This window comes from Embiotoca jacksoni, unplaced genomic scaffold (genome assembly GCF_022577435.1).
Source record: "Embiotoca jacksoni isolate LCO1_2020_lvr unplaced genomic scaffold, fEmbJac1.0.p SCAF_19, whole genome shotgun sequence".
Lineage (NCBI taxonomy): Eukaryota > Metazoa > Chordata > Actinopteri > Embiotocidae > Embiotoca > Embiotoca jacksoni.
In genome coordinates, this window is record NW_027185329.1 from 6,689,648 (window position 1) to 6,713,807 (window position 24,160).

The 24,160-nt window shown below is 42.4% G+C and overlaps 1 protein-coding gene across 3 annotated transcripts; it reads right to left on the reverse strand.

Moving 5' to 3' along the window:
• Positions 1-5,529: 5,529 nt before the first annotated feature.
• mllt1a (MLLT1 super elongation complex subunit a) lies at positions 5,530-23,100 on the reverse strand. Of its 3 annotated transcripts, none has more exons than XM_069153231.1 (12): positions 22,991-23,100; positions 16,927-17,107; positions 16,173-16,255; positions 14,102-14,245; positions 13,319-13,444; positions 11,550-12,221; positions 11,235-11,322; positions 10,929-11,040; positions 9,716-9,815; positions 8,995-9,063; positions 7,403-7,474; positions 5,530-7,175 (listed from the first exon to the last, which is right to left on the reverse strand). In XM_069153231.1, the coding sequence occupies exons 1-12, from the start codon at positions 23,000-23,002 to the stop codon at positions 7,047-7,049; spliced, it is 1,788 nt and encodes a 595-aa protein (XP_069009332.1). In that variant the 5' UTR covers positions 23,003-23,100; the 3' UTR covers positions 5,530-7,046. The 3 variants fall into 3 exon arrangements, with proteins under 3 accessions (XP_069009332.1, XP_069009331.1, XP_069009330.1); XM_069153230.1 differs by having other exon boundaries at positions 11,235-11,325; XM_069153229.1 differs by having other exon boundaries at positions 8,986-9,063; positions 11,235-11,325.
• Between the last annotated feature and the right edge of the window lie 1,060 nt (positions 23,101-24,160).

The window sequence follows — 24,160 nt, forward strand, 5'->3', positions numbered from 1 at the left end:
TCCCTCCCTCCGGTGACAGTCCCTCAATAGACGGTCAATGCATCACGAGCGTTATTGCCCAGCCGGCTGCTTGTCCTTTTAACCCCCGCAGACTGCATTGACCATCCCATGAACTCTCCACGAACCCCATCGGCGGGGTCACACAGCGGTCAGTGACGGGACACACGGGGGGGGGGGGGCAACAGTACTTAATGACTTTATTAATAATATGATTTCAAATAAAAAATAACATTAAAATAACATGTTTTCGTCCTTGTTAACAACTTGCATCATATGGCCACATGGTGGCATTGCAATGCCAAGTTTTTCTTTTTGAAAATACCAAATTGTTCTTCTGCCATCCAGTTCGTTTGTTCTGCCCGTCGGCTGGAGCTTTGACCACAAATATGGAACACTTTCAGACTCCACCCACCTCCTCCCCCCACCCCCCCTCCTAAAAAAACAAAAAAAACAAAACAAAAAAACTTTATAAATACAGGCAACCCTGTCCCCTTGTCACAGACACATTATGACACCACTGACACAGGAAACACCCCGTCTGCACATGCCCCCTCCCACCCACCCCCTCCACACATTTGTAAGAAACCATTTGCTCTATATTTTTTGCTTTTTCCTCGTCCTCTAAAGATCCACACAGTAGATAATCTACCTTTGCTGTATTATACACATATTATATATAATATAGTCTCAGCTGAAATGCTCCACTCTCACAGCCCTGCTCATAGAGTTGCAAAGTGAAGGGACCGCTAGTGTTTTTTTTTCTTTCTTTCTGGTGTGGCTTCGCAATTTAATTCTTTGTATTTCCAATGTTTTCAGTGGTGTTTTACATTGATTCAGGTTTCTAACTTTTGTTAAGAGAAATTATTCATCATTTTTGGTACGACGCGTGACTCTAAACACTGCAGTACCCGTGAGCCTCTGCTTAGTTGCAATGGAGAAGTAGCCAGTCGGGAGTCCACGCGATGCTTCGTCTTTTTAAGTTGCCGTTTTCTCAACACCGTCATCGTTAGGATTTACTGGCCGATGTAACAGCTCAGTGATTGGATGCTTCTTGCTGCAATGCACCTTGGGAGTAGCAGTTAATCAACCAGATATTTTCAAGTTTCTATATTTTGGGACAAATAATTTGATTCATTTTAAGAGTTCAGACCGTCAGTGTCGCAGCACCCTTTATGGGAAAAATGCACTTTTACTTCCAGATCGGCTCCCCTCACTTTGCAACTGTTTCCTATGATGTGTTTCTTCAGGCTCAAGTTATCCTAACACAATGAAATTAGGTGAAGATGACGGTTTGTGTTTGGGAAACAGACTTCCATGAACACACAGAAAAGAAAATCTAAAATCAAAACCGGACATGAACAGAAAAAAAAAAAAAGAAACAGTTCTCCGCTCCCCGAACCAAAGAGCGGACTCCTCATGTCCTCCTCCTGGTCCAGTTATTTGTACTCAAAGCAGAGGGCGATAACAAAGTTTAGCTCATCCAGCAAACATTTTCCAACACCTGCTTGTCCGTGTTCAGCTGTCATCAGAATCATGATACACAAAAACATACGGGGAGCATCCCCCGTAACGACAATTCATACCTAAAATAGATTCATGTTTGTTTGTGAATAATAGTGACAACACATGCCAAAATAAAGACAATTAAATAAGAAACAAACAAAAAGAAATGGTTGGCAAAGAAAACAAATCAATCATATCGTATTGCATGTAAATATTGTATAAAATCCTTAAAAATACAGTTTAGGTAACTACTTAAGTACTGAAGTCATCACAGCCAAAAGTGCAGAGGTCCATAAATAAAACATTGACTGTGGGTCGACAGTGGGGCTTCTCCAATGTTAACTCCCCTTCTCCGCCACCACCACAAGGGACTGAAAGAGTGCCAGGTCAAAGGGCAGAGTTCATGAACTAGGACTTAAAAGTTCCCACATGGGTGCACAGAGAAGAGGACAGAAAGGAAAGTTGTTCTTTTTTGAAATGCTCTCCTGTCGCTGACAGACACACTCGCAGATGCACGGACGTCACTCACACAGTTGCAAAGTTCATTCTCGGCCTGAAGTTCTGTTGACGGAGGCACACCTTGAGAAAATGAAGGTGGCATGGGGTGGGGGGGTTGTGGGGGGGGGGGGTGTGGGGATGAGGATGAGGAGGGTTGGCAGGACGGGAGGGAGGGGGGGGGGGGGGCGGCAGGGCAGGAGGGAGAGGGGGGGGGGTTACTGCAGGGCACATAAGGCGGCGTGGATCCAGGTTTTCTTTCTTCTTCTGTTTTCGGAGACAGATTTTCTCACGCTCAGACGGCGTTTACAGTAAGGGCAGAGGGAGTGTGTACGTGTCGCTGAGTCAGGCAGGCAACAGAAAGAGAGAGCCAAGTATTAAAGCTATCGCAGCGTCAGATTAAAACACTGTCGGCAGGAAGAAAATGGAAGAGGAGGCGAGGGAGGGAGGCTCGTCCCACAGCGGGCTGGTGTGTGTGTGTGTGTGTGTGTGTGTGCGCGTGTGTGTGTGTGTGCGTGTAAAGCTCAGAGGGGCCACAGGAACTAACACATCGGGGGCCCAAATCAAGAAGCAAGTTCACCTCCGTCTGGCTTTCTTTGAGTTCTTTGTGGCTTTAGAAAACCTGGAAAACGGTCTCACAAAACTGGCTCCCGGCTGCAGAAGTTTGTTTATGTAACGACTGATCGAGAGTAGTGTCACTAATCTCAGATAAAAGCCGATGATCCCTGCGGGGCGGATTGTATTACAAAATGTAATCAGCAACCTAAAAGTACAGAAAAAAGTTAAAAAAAAAAAAAACAAACTTAGAAGGCGATATACAGTAAATATAAAAGAGAACATAAAAAGTAATCTACACTAAAAGTACAAATTAACAAGCTTTAGTTAAGAGTAGGTATTATTATAATGTCTTGAGACTGAATAAATACCTGATTGACATTATTGCTTGTTTATTAATTGGAATCATATTTTTTTTTTTTTTTAAAGGAGGAGGGAAGGTTTCTGCTGAAAAAAAAAAACCCCTCAACATTTGTATACAGTAAAAAGGTTTGAGAAAAATAAAATCTCAATTCTTGCTCATTATTCCAGAGCTACAGAAGCGAAGTGTCCAATTTGGCTGACGGGCGTCGATTTGAACAAGTTTACAGTAAATATGTAGACAACTGAAAAGTGGATTAATTGTGCTAAATGAGTGCAAAGTACATTAACTTCATGTAACCAGAACTGTAATATCAGGTAACTCTGGTCAAACTAACCTGTTGATGTGTTTCAGCGATTATTGAACAACAATTTAAACGGTCTACTTGCGCCTGAAAATCAGGTGAATTTAAAGCAACGGTTCGAGAGACTTTTCCTGCATGTCCCTCCCCTCCTCCCCGCTCGATTAGTTCCAGACAGACGAACTAACAGCAGCTCATTGCAGAAACATCTGTATTGGTATATTTTGTCATCAGATAAACGAAACTGAAGTAGACAAATGATAAAGATACGTTTTAAAACGCAGAGTAATGACAATTATTATTATTATCATTATTGTAATATTGGCCGATATGTAATTATCAAACTATTAAAACTTTTTAATATCAATATCAGCCTTGAAAATCCAGCGTCAGTCGGATTCTACTCTACTGTTGTGTCTTTAAATGAAGATAAAAAAAATAAAAAAAAATAGATAGCACGTCTTCGATGTCCGATATATTTAGCACGCGAAGCCAAGTGAATCCACTAATGAGAAACATGTTGTTTATGCTGATTACTGGTTAAAAGTGAGCCAGCTTTGTGAGACCAGTGAGTCTGGGCGAAAGTCGAACCCTTTTAATCTCGCTCCGTTACGCAGGGAAATACAGCTCAAACATTTAGGGGATAGAAAACATAAAGAGCGTTTCGCTTGGCTTATTTTTTTCTGCCTTAATGTCCGTTTACTGATGCTGTTCGAGTGCCATGGTCACTTGGTATCAAACACGCCGCGCCTTCACTTCAAATACCTCAAACCGCTTGAAGAGGGAGCCCGGACCCTTTTCAACAGCCACAACGCTCTCACAGAACACACAACACAGCTGAAAGCGACTGTTACTAGAGCTAATTAAAAACTACCACACAGTCACCTGACACGTCCTCTTAAAAGAACACTGAACCTAATCTCGGAGAGCAAGAACAGAAAAACATGACCACCGTCAATGAAAAATAGTCATCTGGAAACTTCTAGAGGGCTCGATGAACAGAAACATTATTGATTAAAAAAAAAAAAAAAAAAGGACAACAAAGACACTGGAAAGGAGAAGCAGGGATGGAAGCCATTAAGACAATACTGGATATTCAGGCATCCCAATTAACACTTGTTTCCCCCAGGAGGGGGTATCTGGGAGAGGGGGTGGGGGTGGGGGTGGGGCTTGGGGGGTGGGGGGGCGGTATTCAATCTGTGTGGGCATGACTAACAGAGCGCACACACACGCACACACACACCCCCCTCACACTGCAAGTCGCAGAAAAAGGCACTAGAGTGGGGCTGTTGCTAGCCGTAGAAAAGTAAAAGCGATATACATTCATAGCTCACAGGTTATTTTAACCGCAATCTGGGAATAAATACACAAAATGCACTTGTAGAAAAATAAAATGTAAAAAAGCGTGGCCCCTATTTTTCTTATTTTTGGATTCTGGGAGACAAGTATGGCTACTTTTTCACGGCTTTTTAACCCCCCCCCCCCCCCCCCCCCCCCCGGTCCCCTCCCTCTTCCCTCCCTCCCCCCCCCGCTACCCGACCCACCACTTAGAAGGCAATTCAGGAGTGATCCTCCACTGCTCTGGCCGCGAGCAGTCGAGCCCTTTCATGCATGCCAGTATGGGAATAAGGGGGGAGGAGGAAGAGGAGGAGGAGGAGGAGGGTGGAGAGGAGGGGTCTTCAGTGTGTGTGTGTGTGTGTGTGTGTGTGTGGAGGTGTGTGTGTGGGGGGGGGGGAAGGGGGGAAGGAGGTGTTGGTAGGAGGTCAAGGCTCAGCTTTCAGTGCGAGGAAGTGGAGGGGGAAACTCAACAGAACATATGGTTTCAGATGTTCAGACGAAGAAAAAAAAACAAAAAACAAAAAAAACCTCACCCGAAGGAGTCACTCATACAGCACACGTTCTCAGTGTCTTCGTGTACAGTGTTCAGTGGAAGGACCTGGGAGGCAAACATGTGCATGAATGTGGGCACCACTTCACTTTAACCCCCTCCCCTATTTATCATTTATAAACACGGCTGACATTGAAGAACTGCTCTACAACACACACACACACTGTAACGTACTTGCTGTCAAGGTAACTTCTCGTATAAAGAGACGTTTCACCTTTTACAACAGTGTTTTAATTTGTCACCATTCATTCATGAAGAGGAGCTGAGGGAACACCGTGTCGAACCATTTCTTTAGCTTTCACTCCATCCAGCTCTCATTTGTTTCATGTCTTTTGAGGCACTTCACTTCAGGTGAACGGAGAGCAACACTTTGGATGTTTCCCTGGAGAACAATAACACACAACAATATCGCCCCCCCCCCCCCCCCCCCCCTCCCATTGAAACTTGTGTCTAACCAGTAGGAGGCACCTTATATTCAAGGACTTGACACCTGCATGTTAATGAAATCAGATATTATTTATGAATGGAGAGCGTACCGCTGCTATGGGTTGTTGCAGTGCCGAGTTGTTGTTGAAGTCAGTCGGCACTTAACGTGTTTCTGACTTTTCATTAACCTGCAGGACTTTGTGAAGGATCAGGTGATGTGTTTTGTTTTGTTTTTTTACTGCCCCAAAGGAGAACTCAAGTAAAAAAATGAGTCTGCAGAAACCAACCGGGCACAAAAGCTGTCACAGTTGAGAATCAGCATCTGTGACATGATGAGCAGCTCAAAGAGACAAAAAGAAAATAATGTTGGCCTCTTCCAAACCCTGACATGACACCGAGGATCAGGGTGATGAAAAGCTTCACAAATTTGAGATTTACAGTCTGCTTTTATATCTCCTCTCTAAGATTTTAGTATCTCAAACAACTGGAGTAAAGTGAAAGCAGGTTCTCTGTCTTATTTCAGCCAATTCAGTGTATTAATAAACATTTATACTGTTTACAGCCATATTATTGTGTGTTATAAGACATTTATTCAATGTTTATAGACTGACTAAATAGGGGGGGGGGGCTAATAGAGTAAAGTGCTCCCTGAATCTGTGCATCTGTGTGTGTGTGTGTGTGTGTGTGTGTGTGTGTGTGTGTGTGTGTGTGTGTGTGTGTGTGTGCGCTTGGGGAAGGAACGAAACTGGCTGTTGTTTGTGCTCGAGCTTCACAAACAAAGAGAAGTCAGTAACCACAAAGACAACATCTCCTCTTAAACCTCAGCAGTGCTCGCACACACACACAGACACACACACGTACAGACAACACGCGCGCGCGCGCACGCACACACACACACACACACACACACACACACACACACACACACACACACACACACACACACACACACACACACACGACTCAAGAGTATGTGGAGAGAGAAATGAGCTCCAGCTGACAACAGGGGGGGGGTGAATTGGAGTGTTCTGCCGAGTAAGGAGTGTGCATGTGAGGGGGAGGAAGAAGAGGAAGAGGAGGAGGAGGGGAAGTATTAGGTTTGCGAAGGCGGGAGCAATATGAGTGCAGGAGGGTGGAGGGAGGTGTGTGGGGTGAATTCCACAGCTCTGCACAGATTCAAGAAAAGAGACGTGTAGTGAAAATCCTGACTGTAGACGGAGTTCAGTGACTCCCGCGCTCCTTTCCACACCTCCTCTTCCTCTTCCTCCTCCTCCTCCTCCTCCACCTCCGGTTCTCTCCCCAGCATCTTGTGAAGGTGGTGTCGTGTCTTTGTGTGTGCTTGTGTTTGTTCGTGTGTTTCTGTTTGTGTGGTAGTTGTTCGATGGTTCAGTCAGGCCTGTGAAAGGGCTGCGACAGATGTGGCTGCTTGCCTCCTCCTTAAAGAGGAGATGCACTGCCGAGGCTACCTCCCCCTCCTCTGCCGCCGCCGCCATCCACACGCCGGCTTCCACTTCCTGTCACGTGGCCGTCGCCTCCAGGTAGCTCTGTAGTTTGCGGACAGTGGACTCGTCCAGTGAAAAGAGGTCAAAGTCAAAGGTGGTGTTGGTCACGTTGAAGTGGCCCGTCTCCTCGATCAGGTTGACAATCTGACAGAGAAGGAAGATCAATTAAAGAACATTCATCACGGTCAAAATTTTATAGAACAATTTCTGCAGACACGATGCATCAAGTTTAGAAAACGCAAGCCACTCATTTAATTTTTTTTCATTTATCCAAACCATTTTGTATTCAGCTTACAGTAATGAAATCAATTTGAACAACAAAACACTCCGTGACGGTCATCAAACAGACAAGAGAAGGTCTGAGCACGCACCTGCTGCAGAACATTACGCTCCCTTAATGCCATCAGTCTGCGATGGAGGTCCACCAGTTCTTCTGTGTAGGCCTGCAGGTAGGAGATTAGAGAGGAGAGCGAACATGGTCAACAGAGTTTACCAGTGCAAGAAAAAGGGAGTCAAAATGACCTGTTCTTAATGATTTGGTTGTCTTACTGTGTGGATGTTGGATGTAAAATTGTGAATCTGGAAATAAGCACCGCTGAGGGCTTTAAGCTACGGTGTGCTGCAGTATTTTATAGTGAAGATGCTCTACCTTGACTGAATAATAAGAAGGATTTCTTCAGCACCAGGGAGACCCAGCAGTGGCTCTACATATTCCACAGCCACATGCACCAATTTGATGAGTCACAATGTTACTAAACTGATAAAGAGACTAGATGTGTCTGATTGAGCTGGGTAGGTGTCAGTGATTGATTGATCGACGGCGTATCTTAGCGTCGCAGCGATTAATCTGAGCAGCACATCACAAAATCAGCGGGAGGAAGAAAAAAAAGTAGCTCCCAAGTTTGAATCGAGATCGGGTGCTGACGGGCACTTCTCACCCTGTAAAGGGTAATGTAATGCAGAAAACGCAAAGGCCTAATGACTGGAAGATGATGAGGCTTCTTGGAACATCAACTCTATACGCCTACAATTTTGAAATATTACTTTATCCTCCAAACGAATAATTAACGTACATGGCCTCCACCATTTTTGTAAACGACAGCAAATACATCACAACTTGAGAACTCGATGAGCTTTCAGAAAGTTCAGAGCTCCGAGGTTGGGAACACCACCAAAGACTGGTGTTCACAAGGACACCTTTTGTGAAGACGGTAAACTTGAAGGCATCATCAGTCGGGTACATGAAGAGAGATGCCATAAATCCTCACCAGAACCGTGGGACGTTCTCTACGATGCCTGAAACACTCGTCCTGCCGAGTTGTGTGAACGCGTTCCGCGGAGAATCGATGCTGTTTTAAAGGCAAACGGTGCTTATTTACTTTGTAAACTTAGCTTATATATAAAAATTGATGATATTATTTTTGTAACTTCCTCACTTCATATTTACTAAACGTTTGCACAGTACTGTATATAAACTTCACCTGACCAACACCAGAACGAGACATGTCTGCTGCTCTGTTTTACCTGCGCTTTTTTTTTTTTTTTTTACAAAAATAATGGACCAGGAAAAAGAGGTACGTCAAGCTTTTAACTTTGGACATCTTGTTGAAGGCGACCTTTACTCAGAGGGATTTAGCTTCTCTGTCTCTCCTCAGCAGATGTTTTAATGTGAAAGCTTGATGCAAGATCTGTTGAGCAAAGCTTCACTTCATCACAACTTTAATCATCCGGTTACAAAGAAGAAAGGAAAGATTTCTTTTCAGGGGTTCAAAGGCCAAAGTCCGTCTGCACAGCTGGATCAATTCCCTGGTCATTACTGCATCTTGAATGCATTAATGCTGAACGTTGACTAAACACTGTGTGTGTGTGTGTGTGTGTGTGTGTGTGTGTGTGTGTGTGTGTGTGTGTGTGTGTGTGTGTGTGTGAGAGTTTAAGCATAAAAAGTTTGATTTACCCTTCCTACCTTGTCGTATCCCTTCTTCATCACCTTCTCTGAGCGAAACGAGGAATCTGGACTCTTTCTGACTGACACCTGCAGCACAGAGATCAGAGAGAGAGCACAGGGGAAAAAAAAAAGAGGTAAAGGAAGACAGAAAATGTTGAAGAAGCAGTTAATACAGATGAAAGGTTAAGTGGAAGCCTGTTGCAGTGCTGCACAGCTCTGGTTTCTATTCCTGTTTGCTGAATGTCTTCAGGCTATTTTGAAATAAAAAATACAGCATGTCTTGAAATTCACAATGAATCCTCTCTGCTAAACTAAAGCCTGACACTGGTACAGTTTAATTCTTCCTTAAACACGCGGAAGAAAATTCCCAGGCTAATTTTACACACAAAACCACAAAATTAAACACCATAATGATTGAGGAAATTCATGTTCATGCCAAGGAAAAACTCGGCAATATAAAAACATTGTTACTGAAATTAAACCGCTCTGTAAATCACTCTTTCGGCGTTTAATGATACAAAACTATTAATGATAAACGTTATTTTAAACTGCACAAAAGGAGTGATTAAATCCGATTTAAATCAGACCAGACGGAGGAAACGTACACACCCCGGTTCCTGCAACAGCAAAAGTTTTTTTTTTTTTTTTTGTGGTCCGAGTGTTGATTGTCTGAAACCGATTCAGTTCCGTTCAATACGTCACTGAAAGCATGCAGCAAAATGAGGTCCGTGTGACTCACTTTGTTGTTGGAGGAGCTGTGTTTCTGCGGGGGCGGGGCGGGGTCTCGACTGGGGCGGTGCGAGCCGTCACTGCTGTCACTCTCGCTGTCCAGGCTGAGTCTGACGGGGGTACAGGGTGAGGTCAGAGGTCAGTCACACGCAGGCCGACACACAGGACACGTGTAGTAGGTCTCATCTCGGATAACTCTGTGTCATACGCCGCATATTAGCACACTTGCCTGTGAAGTGCACGTTGTCTCAGATCAAACACGGCGGTTGTGTCCTCGCCAAAAAGGATCGTTACGTTTGAATGCACCACCCGCCAACGTATCGGCTGGCTTTTGTTTGGTGATTTCCCCCAGAAATAAACGTGTTTTTCGAGTCCTCCGTTTCGCGCGCACAGACACATTGATGGCATCTATCCAACAACCGTATGGTGGTGCTTTTAAACACATTTGTGTGGATGTGTACAACTTTCTACAGCCCAACTTATAAATTGGCTGTATGATTTTAGGACGTTGTTCTGTCACAGATACATCAGTATTTTTGCCGATCTTTTTTTTTTTTTACATAACATAAGCCAAAAAGAGGAGTTGGGGTAAATTAGAATTTTTTTTTTTTTCTATTTGTGTATATTTTATTGACCTCCCAGTATAGTTTCCTGTTTGAGTGCACTGATGTCAGTGTGTACAATACACTGCAACATATCCTGTCTCCATTACATAACTTTGTCAGCAGTGTCAACATGTTTAATAACTACATTTGAGGTATCATTACAAAAAAAAAAAAAAAAAAGAGTCATCCTTCGTTAACTTAAGTGTATACCACACATATAATGAATGTCGGCCAAAACATTGATATCGGGCTTTTTTTAGTCACTAATATTGATATCGGCTCCCGATATCCAGTATCAGTCGGGCTACAAAACTACCATTTGTGGAGCGTCGTGTTTGCTACAACGGCTGCAGCTTCTGCTGCTTTCAGCAGTTTGAAAAGAAGTTGTTGGCCCGTCCCCTTCAACTATGTAGCCAAGACGGCAACAGTTGAGGGTGAGAAGGATCCAACGTTTGCCCATTTTTTTTGACCGGTGCAAGTACACGATCCGGATACTCTTTGTACACTGCATGTTGCCATACGTGTCAGTGTGAATGTATATATGCACTCAAAACAGCAAGTGAAAGTACAGAGGTATGCCAATTGAAACTCAAGAGAGGGAGCTTTGGGAAGACTGACCGAGAGTCGCGGTTGGGCGGGTTTGTCTTGATGGGCGTCTCTTCCTCCGAGCTGCTGTCGTCATCGTCCGACTCCTCCGACTGGATCTCCTCCACCATCGATCGCAGCGGCCCTGAGAGACAAGCAGAGTCACCCAAACAACATCTAAAACGTTTGTATCTTCCAAAATTCAGAACATCGCTCAACTTGTGTCACTTCTGTTAAAGGGGACCTCAGCACAGAAGTAAGTACCATCAAATTGTGACAAACTCGCCTCCTCTCGCAAATTTAACACCTTCTGATGAAAACAATGTGAAAGAGCCGTACCTTGTCCTTGTTTCTGTCCGGGCTCAAAGTCTGAGTCTGAACTAGAGTCCGAACTGGAACTGGAGTTGGAAGGACTGGAAGGAGCCGACTGCTGTAAGAGAAGAAGAAGAAAATGATGAGTCAGAGAGACGAAGGAGATGTACAGAATATAAGAAAGTTGACAGGACGTAAATAAAGAACAGTCTCAGGTACAGACTCAACACGAGGTAATTATTATGCCTCAAATAAAAGCAGCATGGCATTATAAAATAATTTGCTCATTGCATCTCTGTCACGTCTATTATTTAGATTTAAACTTGTGTCTCGTCATTGTACCTCTGACTTTGAGGATGCTTCGTCCTCTGAATTCGACTCTTCTGACTCTGGAGGTTTCTTGGGCTCCTTCAGCTCCTGTGTGTCATTCTTGCCTTTTGCCCAGCGACCTTTTTCCTTCGGAGGTTTCTTCTCGGCGTACGACTGGCTGGCTGCGGACGAGGAGGAGACACGGGGAGAAGCTCCTGTGAAGGCCCCGCCGGCCGGCACCTTTGGCCCCTCGGAGCTGCCCTTCTTCTGCTTCTTAGCACTGGGTTTGGGAGACTCCACCGTGGAGGGTCGTTTCCCCGGGGCTTTGGACTCTACAGGCCCTCCCCCGCCTCCTCCTCCCCCGCCTCCTCCTCCCCCGCCACCCCCTCCGCTCCCAGCCCCCCCTCCTTTAGGGGACATGCCCTCCATCTTTGATTCCTTCAGGGTGAGTTTAGGTTCCTTGAAGGCCGCCTTGGGGAGAACCTTAACTTCATCTTTCACTTTGATCTCTGTCGGCTTTTTTGAAGACGACGATGAGGAAGAGGAAGGATCGCGGCCACTCTTGCTGCTTCCATCTCGGTCGTTATCTCCTTTCGACGTGGCTTTGCTCTCAGAGTCTTTTCGAGGCCGTTCACGATGCTCCTTGGTCAGTTTGTGTGGTTTGGGTCCTTTGCTGCTGCCACCACTTCCTTCTTTGCTGGGTTCCTGGAGAGAGAAAACATTGGCAGCGTCATCAACACTTTTGAAACACTCAACGCCTCAAAACAGGACACATGCTCAGCAGCTCAAAGTCCTAATCGAGGAATTCAAGTGTATCGTCACCTCCTAAGCTTTCTAGTCTGGTATGTAATGTAATCATATTATTTGCTGTGGATGTCATGTCAAACTAGACATTTTGGTCAGGGCGAATTTCAGCCAAAGCAATAACAGTCTCAGTAAATAAATGTAAACAGAAAAATAGTCTGGCTGGCAGCTTTGCACGGCATTGCTTTGAATCTAAATACATCATTTTCATACCTTCATAACACATGGCTTTTCATAGCACCAATGAGCCACTATAGCTTCACACTATGAGTCTAATACAACCTTAAATCAAATGAGATGAGACTTAACTTGAAGGCTGTCAATGAGCACATTTATGGTCATAGTAATATAGCAAATGTGCAAAAAACAACAACACCACAGAGTCAGAGGAGCAGCTTTTAAAAGAGCTCCTCTGGTGAAGAATATTATTGCCTCACTGTCCACCCACTTATCAGCAAACACTTTTACAGGTTTTCAAATTGGATTAATTTATTAAAAAGTCATTCATTTTAAAAGTAAGCCTCCGTATGTATTGAATGACTGGAGAGCGTGTCTTCAGAAGCTTCTTTGATGGGCTGTATTAAGTCAGCAGATGGACACAGCTGGATGAAACCAAGTCCTCACTCTGCCTCAAACTGGTGCTCAACACATGCCAACTCATGGCACAATAATAATGTGGATTGAAGACACATGTATTTAATATTAAAATGAAAGGGAAGTTTAGGGGAATACAGTCATTTGTCACAGTCTGTACTGTACTGGTTTGACAGAAGTTAATAGAACAACTGAGGCGACTCTGGAAAATGTAAAGGGGTCAATTTCCTGTTGTGTCCTGATGTGTCCTCTCTCCTGGCAGATAAGCAGGCTGAGTAATTCTGCATACAGATGCTCAAAAACAGCTGGTAATGATTAGTAGCCTGAGTAAGCCTGTTCTGAAGGCTGATTTAATGATTTTGTTGATGGCATATATCCATACTGTTGTTGGGCACTTCACCAACCTTTGACACATGAGAGGTCTTGGTCTTCTTGGGGTCTGAGAAGGCAGAGAGGGGGATGGTGGGGAGCATCGGGTAGTCCGGGCTGGGCCTCGACACAGCTTCAGCCCCCTCAGGGACCACCAATACCTGGAAATTGCAGAGACAACAGTTATGAAGCTTATCTGTTCGTCTTTAAAATTGCCATTACATCACAAATCAACGGCAAAACAGGAAGTGTATTTCTGGAGTCTCTTGGATCCAGAAGTTCATTAACTTTTTCCAGGCACTGTGAGTTGGAGTTATTCTATGATTTAGATTGACAAGAAACTGAGCTCAATCAGTATAAAAAAATTTTTTTTTAAAAACATGAAAATTTAGAAGATGTAAGAAGCATTTGAACAACAAGTATCCAATCACAAGGCTTAAAACTCTGTGATGTCCATGGCTAACAGTCACTTTCAGATACTGGGTCAATTTCAGATGGATTTAGAAATCGTGGTGTACATTTTTGATGGTCTGATGAAAGAAAAATATAGATTTTAAGACATTTGAAAGTAAACTTTAAGGTTTTTTTTAATACTTTCTGAAGCCTTTTTTTTTTTTTTTAAGAACGAAATGCTCCTCAAGATTCTTCAGGACCTGCAGATGCCCTGCATTGAGGATTTAAATATTGGACTTCCAGAACCGGCATCTCTATTTGAGAATCCAGGGTAAAACAGTATGTGGTCGTTGTCTGTTTCTAGTCGGCCATCGAGCCCCCAGTTAGTCAGCCTGACAGTGAGCCGGTGTGTCGGGCAGCCTCACCCCTCCAGCTTTGATCAGCTTTTTCCTGAATTCTTTGGTGGGGTTGTTGAAGGTGAGCTTCTCGCAGCGCAGGTGGTTGACCGGTGGGTTGCCCTCCAAATTAAGAAACAGGTCATAGTTGAAAAGCACCTTTTTTGGCTCCTCCTGAAGGGAAGAGAAAAGCAGGTGTGAAATCTTTGTTTGTCTTTCTGTGCTGATGCTCTTTACGCACACTTAGCGACACCCTTCACAACACATGATAATAACAAGCTGAATGAAATAGCTGGACGTCTGATAAGAGATATTCCTGAGGAGCTGCGGAGTGAAAATTGAAGCTGAGGAAAATGCATTAAGATGCTCTTCAGAGATTTTGTAAACAAAAATGTATTTCTGTACGAGTGATGATGGATTAATGGTTGCTCTCCTCTTCCCTTTACGTGTTTCTTTGATCACCCTGACAGGTTTGTCTGTCGTGTATTAGTTAACTGCACAGAAAAGGAGGATGTAGCAGTTTTTTGGATGCAGTCCAGAGGTTCAATGCTATAAAGAAGTGCAGTAGATGATGGTACACTAATGTGCACACACTTCTTAAGCCTGGCACTTATCTTGAAATGAGAGTAGAGTGCTTCATTCTTTTAAATGGCTGATGCAGACGTAAAGCTGCCAGTATAAAAGCATGTGCTTGTTTTATTTCCATGACTTCGAACGAACACAATCTGATGAACAAGAATGAGTATCTAACCTACTGAAGAGTAGATTTTCCTAAATATATTGGTCAATCAGAGGTTCTGAGCCATCACTGTGTTAATTTGCACTTAAGTAATGTGATTACTCCTGGTTTTAAAGAGTAACCTGATTTTGGACATGTCAAGTAAAAGGGAAACCCAGTTGTCTTTATCAAGTTAAGGACTTAACCTGATTGATACGGGTAGATTACTACTGGAAAGACCTCATCTCTCCTTATAACCCAAATTCTTGTGAGCATGTAAAGGTCCTCTAAACAACCATTCAGAGTGGAGTTATTTCTCTAAGGGAGGTGGGCTCATTTGGACATTACCTGTGGTGAGTGATTTGAATCCCATCTAGGGTGCGTATGTGGGTAATTTCTCACCCTGACTATGGTAATAATTACAGATGCAGTCACTTACAGTTTTCCTACAAACTCTGGTCCTCCTGCGCAGCTTCCTCGAATTTTAAAATGCGTCTGCTTTTATTCTCTTAACAGCTCAGTGTAAAGCTTGACTTTTGGTTGAAAGTATAATTTTCAATCATGCTAAGACCAACATAACGGCCTGTTTGGGATCCAATATGACAACAGAGAAACTTACGAGCCCGAAAAGACCCTGTAAAAGACCCTGTAGGCTGTAGGTACTGGTGGTGTATTGTGGCTATTACAGACTAGATGCTGTAGTCCCGTATAGACAGACCTGTCTTCACCACGTTGTGCGAGCGCTGGAGAATGATCTACCTGCACCCATATATCATTCTGTTATACTGTAGGGATGAAAACACGCTCCGGCTTTTTTTGTCTTTAAACTTATCACAATTGTCTTGGGTGACGCTGAGCCCTGGATGCAACGACAGTAGCCTTGAACAATTGTGTCGAAAGGGAGACTCGTGTTGGTGGAACAATTGGGGATGCGAGCTCTGGCATTTAAATGGTTCAATCCCAAGCAGACCTGCCTTATTGTGTGATCCAAATCTTTGTCAAAATTTGCCGTTTTCAGAGTGCTGGTTGCTATCTCGGAGGTTGTTGTTGTTGTTGTTGTTACCCGTAGAACAGGGATCATAAAGACGGTATCACACATGTAGCAGGATCAGAGGAGACAGTCTTCTCAGTGGCAGGTTTATACCAACATGCTGCGTATCCTGTAATTCTGTGATGGCGAAAATGCTATTCACACAAATTACTCAGGACCGCATTAAACATTTCCTGCTTCCTTCTGTAATGTCAATCCATTTGAATTATTACGTTATTGTCACACTGTCACTTCCTTGACCTACAGCCAAAATTTCTTGTCTATTAATGCAGTATCCACACAGAGAAACCCATAAAGAGCTCAGTTTATTACCCGTGTCCGGTCTCTCTCACCTTGTTCTTGAAGTAAACCTCGATGGGCATGAGGAAGCCTGCGTAGCCCGATTCCTCCACTTTGTACGGAGGCTCCTTGCATACTGCAAACAAACATGGACTTATTAATGGCAACACTTGTTGAAGAGATATTTCATTCACATTAAGTTGATGGGATAAACAAATATATTGTAAAGATTACTGACAAACAAACAAATCTGTCACAACATGAGATCAGAAAGAAATTAGGTAACATTTAAATCTATATATTACAATGAAGATGAACAACATGGAAATGTTTAGTAAACATTCAATAAACATTTTAATAATAATAATAAAAACAGCTGATAGTGATGCTGACAGAGACAGAATCTGCCTTGGGGGTCAGGATATTATTGCATCAAGTTTAGTTATATTTTAGATTAAATGTTAGCGGATTCATTCATTAAAGAGTCAGAGATGTAAAAGCAAAAATTTACTTGTGGATGAATCAAACTGAACCATTTGACCTCTTATAAACAACTTCATATTCAAAATTGAGAAATCTGATCTATTTCTGGTGAGACAAGAGCCCCAGGATGAAATGTGTAATCCGTATACCCAAAAGAAGCACAGAAAAACCATTTCCTCCCTCCATGTTTTCATTCAAACCCTTTCTTTTATGAGCACTTTTTTAATCCCTGTGTGTTTTGAGCATCTCGTGCTGAATTTCTTATCATGTTTTATGCAGTAAAAATAAACTCGACTTGCAGAGAGCCGAGTGGCTGCGTCCTACCTCTCTTGGGTTTGGGGAAGCTCTCGTGCAGGCGGAAGACGACCTTGTCTACAAAGTGCTGGATGTTGCCGGTCTCCGGCCCTCGGACAAACACCATCCAGTCGTGGGTGAAGCCTTCTGATGTCACTTTCTTCCTCAGCTGGGCTCGGTGGCCCAGCTCCAGCTTCACCTGCACTGTGCACTGAAAAGGAGACAGATAGAAACAAACAGATCAAATACTTTCTGTTTGTTACTTTACAAGGAAAGGATGCGCATACACAAACCAGAAACAAGCATATTGTGAATTACAGGGGAAGGATTGAGAAGCAATAGATTCATGCTGATCAAAAATCTGATGAAGATCAACCAAGTTAATGACAATGTGTACATGTAGAGGAGAGCAGAGCAAAGTAAATGCTTTGAGCCTTTTTTCTTCTTCTTTTAGACATTAACCTACATGTTGATTCATTTACATGGAGATTTAATCCTTTTCTTTAGCCTATACTCATGTTACCAGCCTGAGAGCTTGCGTATTATTCTGAGGATTTATGTCACAAATGAAATATGCCAGACTAAAAAACAAAAAAGAAACTAAAAGATCTGTAGACATAAATTCAAATGGGTTTATCCCACCTTTCCTACAACTAACAATCATTATGAGTCAAGTCTGTATTATCTGTGTTGCCCAAAATCACAAATTTGAATTCAAGAGGTCTACTGTCTGTACAGCAAAGGACACTCCTAATTTGCAATTATTTACTAATCTGCTAATGAATGGATTACTTGTTTGTTCTCAAAAAGGAAAAATGTTCATTAAAATTGAACTTCGATAAGATATCATCACATAATGTGACATTTTCTGAGAATTAATGCAGTAAATACATTTCAGAGTAAAAGGAGTAATCGTAAATATGGTTAACCCAATTTTAGATAGGTTTGCCATACGTCCTCATTACTAATGTAATATCTTACTGTTAATTGTCCTACTAATGTAAGGCTAAAACTATTAATTAGTCGAGTATTTAATTAGTTCATCAAAAGAAGATTAATCGCAACTATTTCCATAGTCAATTAATTATTTAGTAGGTCAGTAAACTTTACTTTAATAGTTCACAGGTGCATTTAAATTACAGTGATGTAAACGGAACAAGAACTTCATTAATATGTATGTAGAGCTGTAACAAACTAAACATACCAGGAGCTTATACAATATGATACATGGTCACGGATCAAATGACTCCACAATATGTAGATTAGAGACAATTTGTCGATCAAATGAAACAGTCCGTCAGTCTGGAACAATTTTGATAATTCATTTTTTAAGTCGTACTTTCATTTAAAAACATGGAAAACATTTGTTGGTTCCAGCTTCTTAAATGTCAGAATTTCTTGTTTTTCTGTTTTATATCATCAGAAAATAAGTTGTTTGAAGACGGTCGCTTGGCCGATGGGAAACTGCCCTCTTTTCACTGTTTGGCTGTTTTATGTACTAAATGATAAATCGAGGAAATTCAATCAAACCGATCGATAATGAAAATGACTGTAAGTCAAAGCCCTGTGCTCCGGACTTCATCCTTGTCCCTGGCAGTGATAAATTACAGCAGCAAACACACCTTGTAGCTTATGAAATAAACATAAGCAAAGCCAGTGGTGAGATTAATCCGAAGCGCCATTATTCATTGGTTCCTGATTCCACCTTGAACAAAACCTTTGAATCTCGGCTCCGAGTCCGAGGACTTGATACTCGAGAGGAGACGGCCTGGACGAACACAAAGCCGGACTGGTGTCGGGACGCTCCCAGAGGAATGGGAGTGATTAGCTGCCAGAGCCGACTGATCTCAAAAGGTTTGTCCAGAAGAGGGCCGCGTTGTTGGGCTACCTCTGTCTCCCAAGAACAATGACAGCGGCAGGCCACGAAAATGACACTGTGCTGGTGGTGATTGGCCCGTGGAGGAGGCTAAGTGAAGAGGCTATGGAGATCGAGTGCAAAGGGGAACGAGGGACGGGGACTGGGACTGGGTGGCGGCGAGGAGGGGTGGGGGACAGAAAGGCACTTTATGTCCAGGGGAGGACTGAAGAATGTGGGGATTTGGCCCCCGCACTGAGCAGCTCGTGAGCTGGGACCGAGTGGGGGGATTAGACGGGACGGGATTGAGATGAGCTGGTCTGGCACTCTCCAGCTCACTCTCTCACAGACACACAGACAGACACACACACCTCCCTGCCTGGCACTCTGCCCAGCCATTCTGTGGCAGTAATGCCCTTAAACTCCAGACACCACCACACCCACAGCGAGCAGCCCTGTAGTCCCTCCGACCATCAGCACCCCCCCCTTCCCGCTGAGGAGTCCTCAAAAACCAGTGATAAGTAAAACGTGAAAATCAGCATCACAATGAGCCAAAGAGGAAGACAGTGATTCTAGAGTGATTCTAGTGGTTCATTCAGAAATGAAAACAATAAATTCAAAGCATGACAATACAAAGCTGGAGTGAGCCACCAAAATGTGTCCAAAATTAATCAATTGAAAATTGACAGAAAATATACTCTGATAACTGATCATTTCATTTTTTTCTTTAAGCCTATAAAATGTGATGATTTATCGGTCTCTTTGTCACATATGACAGTAAAATAAATATCTTCAGGATTTTGGACTGTTCAACAGGAAAACATTTTTTTTTTTTTTTTTTAATTTTTCCTAGGTCATAACAATTTATAAACGATTCATTCAGAAAATAACCAACAAATTAATTGATTATGAACAAAATAATTAGCTACATCCCTACATGGAATATCTGCCAATAATCACAAAAATAAGAGCCAAGAGGCAACGTGAGGCTGAGAAATTAGAGTGGAGACAATTTGTTGATTAGCTGATACGCAGACAATTAATGAGCAGCTATTCTGCTGACTGAATGATTGTTGAACGCCACATATTCATAATTTCCAGGGTTAGGAGGGAGAATGTGCTGCTTTCCTGTGACGTAAACTGAGAATATTTGTAAACTGGCAAACTGACTGTTGGTTGGACAAAATAAAACATCTGTAGATGTTACTCTAGATAATTATACGAGGCCATTTCCTGAAATTGAGACGAGCAAATATGGAATATATAGAATAATACTAGGGATGCAACTAATTATGATGGTTATTATCAATTAATTGTGTAGGAATATTGACTCTAAGGATTCAGCCACTATGAAAATATACACCAATTTTCTGTCCTTGTACTAATAATATAGTAGAATATAATATCATACAATAGTATAATTTATATATTGTTTTCTTGGTTAAATCATTCATCATTTACGCTACACAATGTCTGAAATGTGACTTTTGAAAGTTCCCAAAATCTAAGGTGGCATCTTCAGATGTCTGTTTTTGTCCAACCAGATATGCAAAAATCAAAAGATATCAAACTTACAGTGATAAAAAACATCCAATTCTCACATTTCGGAAGCTGTAAAAGGCAATTGTTTGACAGTTTTTGCTATAGAAATGGCTACAAGTGAAGATCAATTACTAAATTATTAACTGACTAATCCTTTGAACTTGAGAAAATGCAGACAGATAATGAAAATTCAAACGGCCTGAAAATATGAAACAAAGCAGGATGTTAGAAACACACAGTGAGTCTAACAGAACGGACTAATTACTCCCACAAATCAGACAGTTGAAACAACATTATCACAACATAAAGCTGGAATAATATACACGTGAAATGAAAATGACACTGATGGAGATGGACACGGATTGAAAACATCGGAGACAAACATCTAAAAACAATGTTTTCTGAATCCTTCATATCCTCTAATATCAGATGGACAAACAGACGTGTGGAGACGCGTATTTATTTAACCAACTTCTATCAAAGGCAATGCAGTGGATACAAAAACAAATAACACAAAGCTGTTAATATTGAAATGATGCGTGCATGCCTGCGCTCTCTTTCTCACACACAGAGCTCCATTTGAGAGGAAATACAATTTTTGGCAGACACACTGGCTCCCATGAAAACAATGAACTCCCAGCTGCCATGTAAATAACATCCCTCATGACCATGCTAATCTGTTCCAGCTAATAAACGATTAAAATAAAAGTCAGAAAGTTTTCCTAAGAGGGGACACACGCAAACACGCAGTCTTGTCAGCAGCTGTGTTTTGGCAAAGCTCAATCCTTCCTAAACTCAACTATGTGCAAGATGACACAAATAGGAGGTGAGACAGTTACTTGTATTGGAAAGTGATCAATCCCCAAGAGTGACAGGGGAGTCACAAATAGCCTGTGTGCAGCACCTAACGAAAACAGGGGAGTATTGGAAAGACGGCGTGTGACTGAGTGTGTGGGGATTATAAAAAAGCGGCATGACCGCTCATCGCGTCTGAAGTGTTCATCCACACAGATCTGACCATAAGAAAGCAGAATGGCTCTGAGTGTTTGCACAAAGTCATGACTCTACTTTACTGTCCATGCATGAAGCCGTTTGACTCATCGAGCTGCCGTCCAACTGTGCCGTGATGGTGCGGTGAAGTCAATTCAAATACAACATTTACAGAATCAACTCGAATCTCTTATAAGTCTGACGTATCTATTTAAAACGAACGCCTATTAACATATCTTAACATGATCATGTTTACTTGTCAATGACACCAGAAATATTAAAAAAAAAAAAAAAAAACTGCTAGTACAAAGCAATAATAATTGAATAAGACCACAAACTGCCTTAAAAAAAATAACAACTACACCAATCTGAGACCGTTTTAACAAGAAGTAAACAGGATGAACTCCATTATGGTAGAATTAAACCAATACACTTGCATATAGTGTTTGTCCAATAAGGCTGAAACATCAAATGCAAATCGTTCTCGTGTAACAAAAGTCAAATGCATCACAGAAGCATGCTGTTCTTTTAACTTGTGGCAGAAGACTTCCTCTGGATGCACTTCCACAGATGTAGTTAAAACTTCAAAGGGTTCAACGTTGAATGGAGACTCGCTCCAAGAAAGTGGCTGAGCCACTTTCCATGGGTGTGTGTGGCCTAACCATCTGAAATACAGTCCTGAATAACCTCAGGCATTCACAGAGAAACCCATTCTCAAGTTGTATCCCCTTCCACAGTTAGTAGACATGTAATTTGGTTTGCCCACTTCTGTTTTCTGCAAAATAAATTATGCACCCTGATTATGATGGCATAAATCTTAACTGTGCAAATTTCTACATGCAATAGTATCAAATGTGTTGCAAGATCAAAAGGTTTTTGCAGACCGAGCCTTACGATTATGTTTTTTTTATATTCCGGGTTCCTCGCTTTTAAATGCTCTGCCAATGAATTCAAGTTGAACATTTGCCCCACAAGAGAATCATCTTTTACACCACGCTGCATTGCATTTTTAAGTCCACAGCCGTGAATGTGTGGGGTGAGTATTAACCAAGTCTTTTGGCAAACAAGGCAAAGATATCAAGAGGGGTAAGCGTGCAGATTTCCCGGTTTTATTATCCCCTGTATGTTAAAAGGTTTTGAGGCCGGTAAGCAGCAGGAGGCAACACCCCGCCTTCTCCAGACCAACCTGGAGAGGACAAATCTTTTCCCCGGCGCCTCGTAGCGGCTCCTTAGCCTTTAGCCCACGGCCGACGCTCTCCTCATAGGTAGATTAGCTTAGCTTTAGCCACACCAAAACCTCGACTTAAATCGGTCCTCGGGGCGCTTAAACAACGTGCTGGCGCCGTTTAAAAGGCAGCAGACCGGATTTACGGTTGCAGCCGTAGATCTCTTTGTGCGCCCGGTCGCGGGCTCCGGCTAAATGCGGAGCGGGTGCTTGAATGGTGCGGTGGGCTTGGAGGCTAGCTAGCGGTAAATACCGATGTATGAGTGCCCAGCTAGCATAGCTCCAGAGCCAAACAACTACGAGTTCATTAGCAGCAGGAGCTTTTTTTTTTTTTTTTTTTTTTTTTTTTTTTTTTTTTTTTTCTTCTTCTTCTTCTGGCGAGCAGAACAGAGGATTCATTCCTGCCCTGCCAGCGCGCAGCCGGCTGCCATTTTCACCCTGAAAAGTTCACAGTCCGTAAGGAGACACAAAAGCCACAGTACCTGGTTCTCCATGTTTTTCTGGCCTCAGTGATTGTTGTATTTATTTACAGCGGCGTTTGTGGAGCGTCTCCCCAGCCTCCGCTCCTCATTGTGTGTCAATCCAGCCCAGAAGCGGAAGGCAGACGGCTTCCCCTCCCCTTCCAGACGGCTGCTGGCAGGCAACCAAAACAGAAAGCTCTCTCGGCCAATCGGAGAGCGGCAAATTCAAGCACTCTTGAAAGGTACCAATCGGAGCGCGCGGGGGGCGGGGCGGCCCCGGAGCTGCAAATACAATTAAAGCATTTTCTGGTGGTTTTCTCGAGTGACAGCGAGCCTGTCCCAATGGCTACGACTCTGTTTCAATTGTAAAATGCACATGATGCTAATTGATTAATCGGAGTTCGATTGTATTTGTTTCCCATTTCAGCTATTTACTATTAGTGGGGTAAGTGGACAAATCCATTATATTAACAATTAGGCTCATATCAAACAAAAACAAAAATGTGAATTGTTTTACATTTTCTAAATTCACTCGTGCATTTTTTCAGGATGTTGCACAGTCAAAATATGAATAAACTTCTCTGTGATCTCATATCCCCCCCCAAAAAACGTCTCATAAAACCATAGGTAACTCACTGACCAGCAGTGATGGAAAGTAACTAAGTACATTTACTCAAGTACTATACTTATGGTGCACATTTAGCTTTTTATGACACATTTATTCAAAAATGTAATTACTTGTAAGCTTATAAAACACACCAAACTGTATGTAGACCAGTTAAAATGTGCTATACCGCCACAAACTGCAACATTAAAGTACTGCTAAAGCATGTTAATGACTTAATAATAATAATAATAATACAAAAATACAATAACTTTAAAAAAAATGTTTACTTTACTGTAAGAGCATTGTGTCACAAATATTTTGAAGGCAAGGTTTTTATCTTATTGGCAATGAAGTGTTTTTTGTGTTTCACTTAATATGATCTGTGAAGCATATCAATATAATTAAAATTACTTCAAGCATGCAAACCCTGTTTTTATAACACATCCAACAAATTAACTCAAATGAAGTTGGGTAGCTATATCTGCAGATGTTTTGGTATCTCTAACTCCACAGGTATTCGTAGGGAGCTTCCTGAGCCACGTCTTAATTGTCAGAGTGTACCAGCTTCACTTTCAAACATTTCA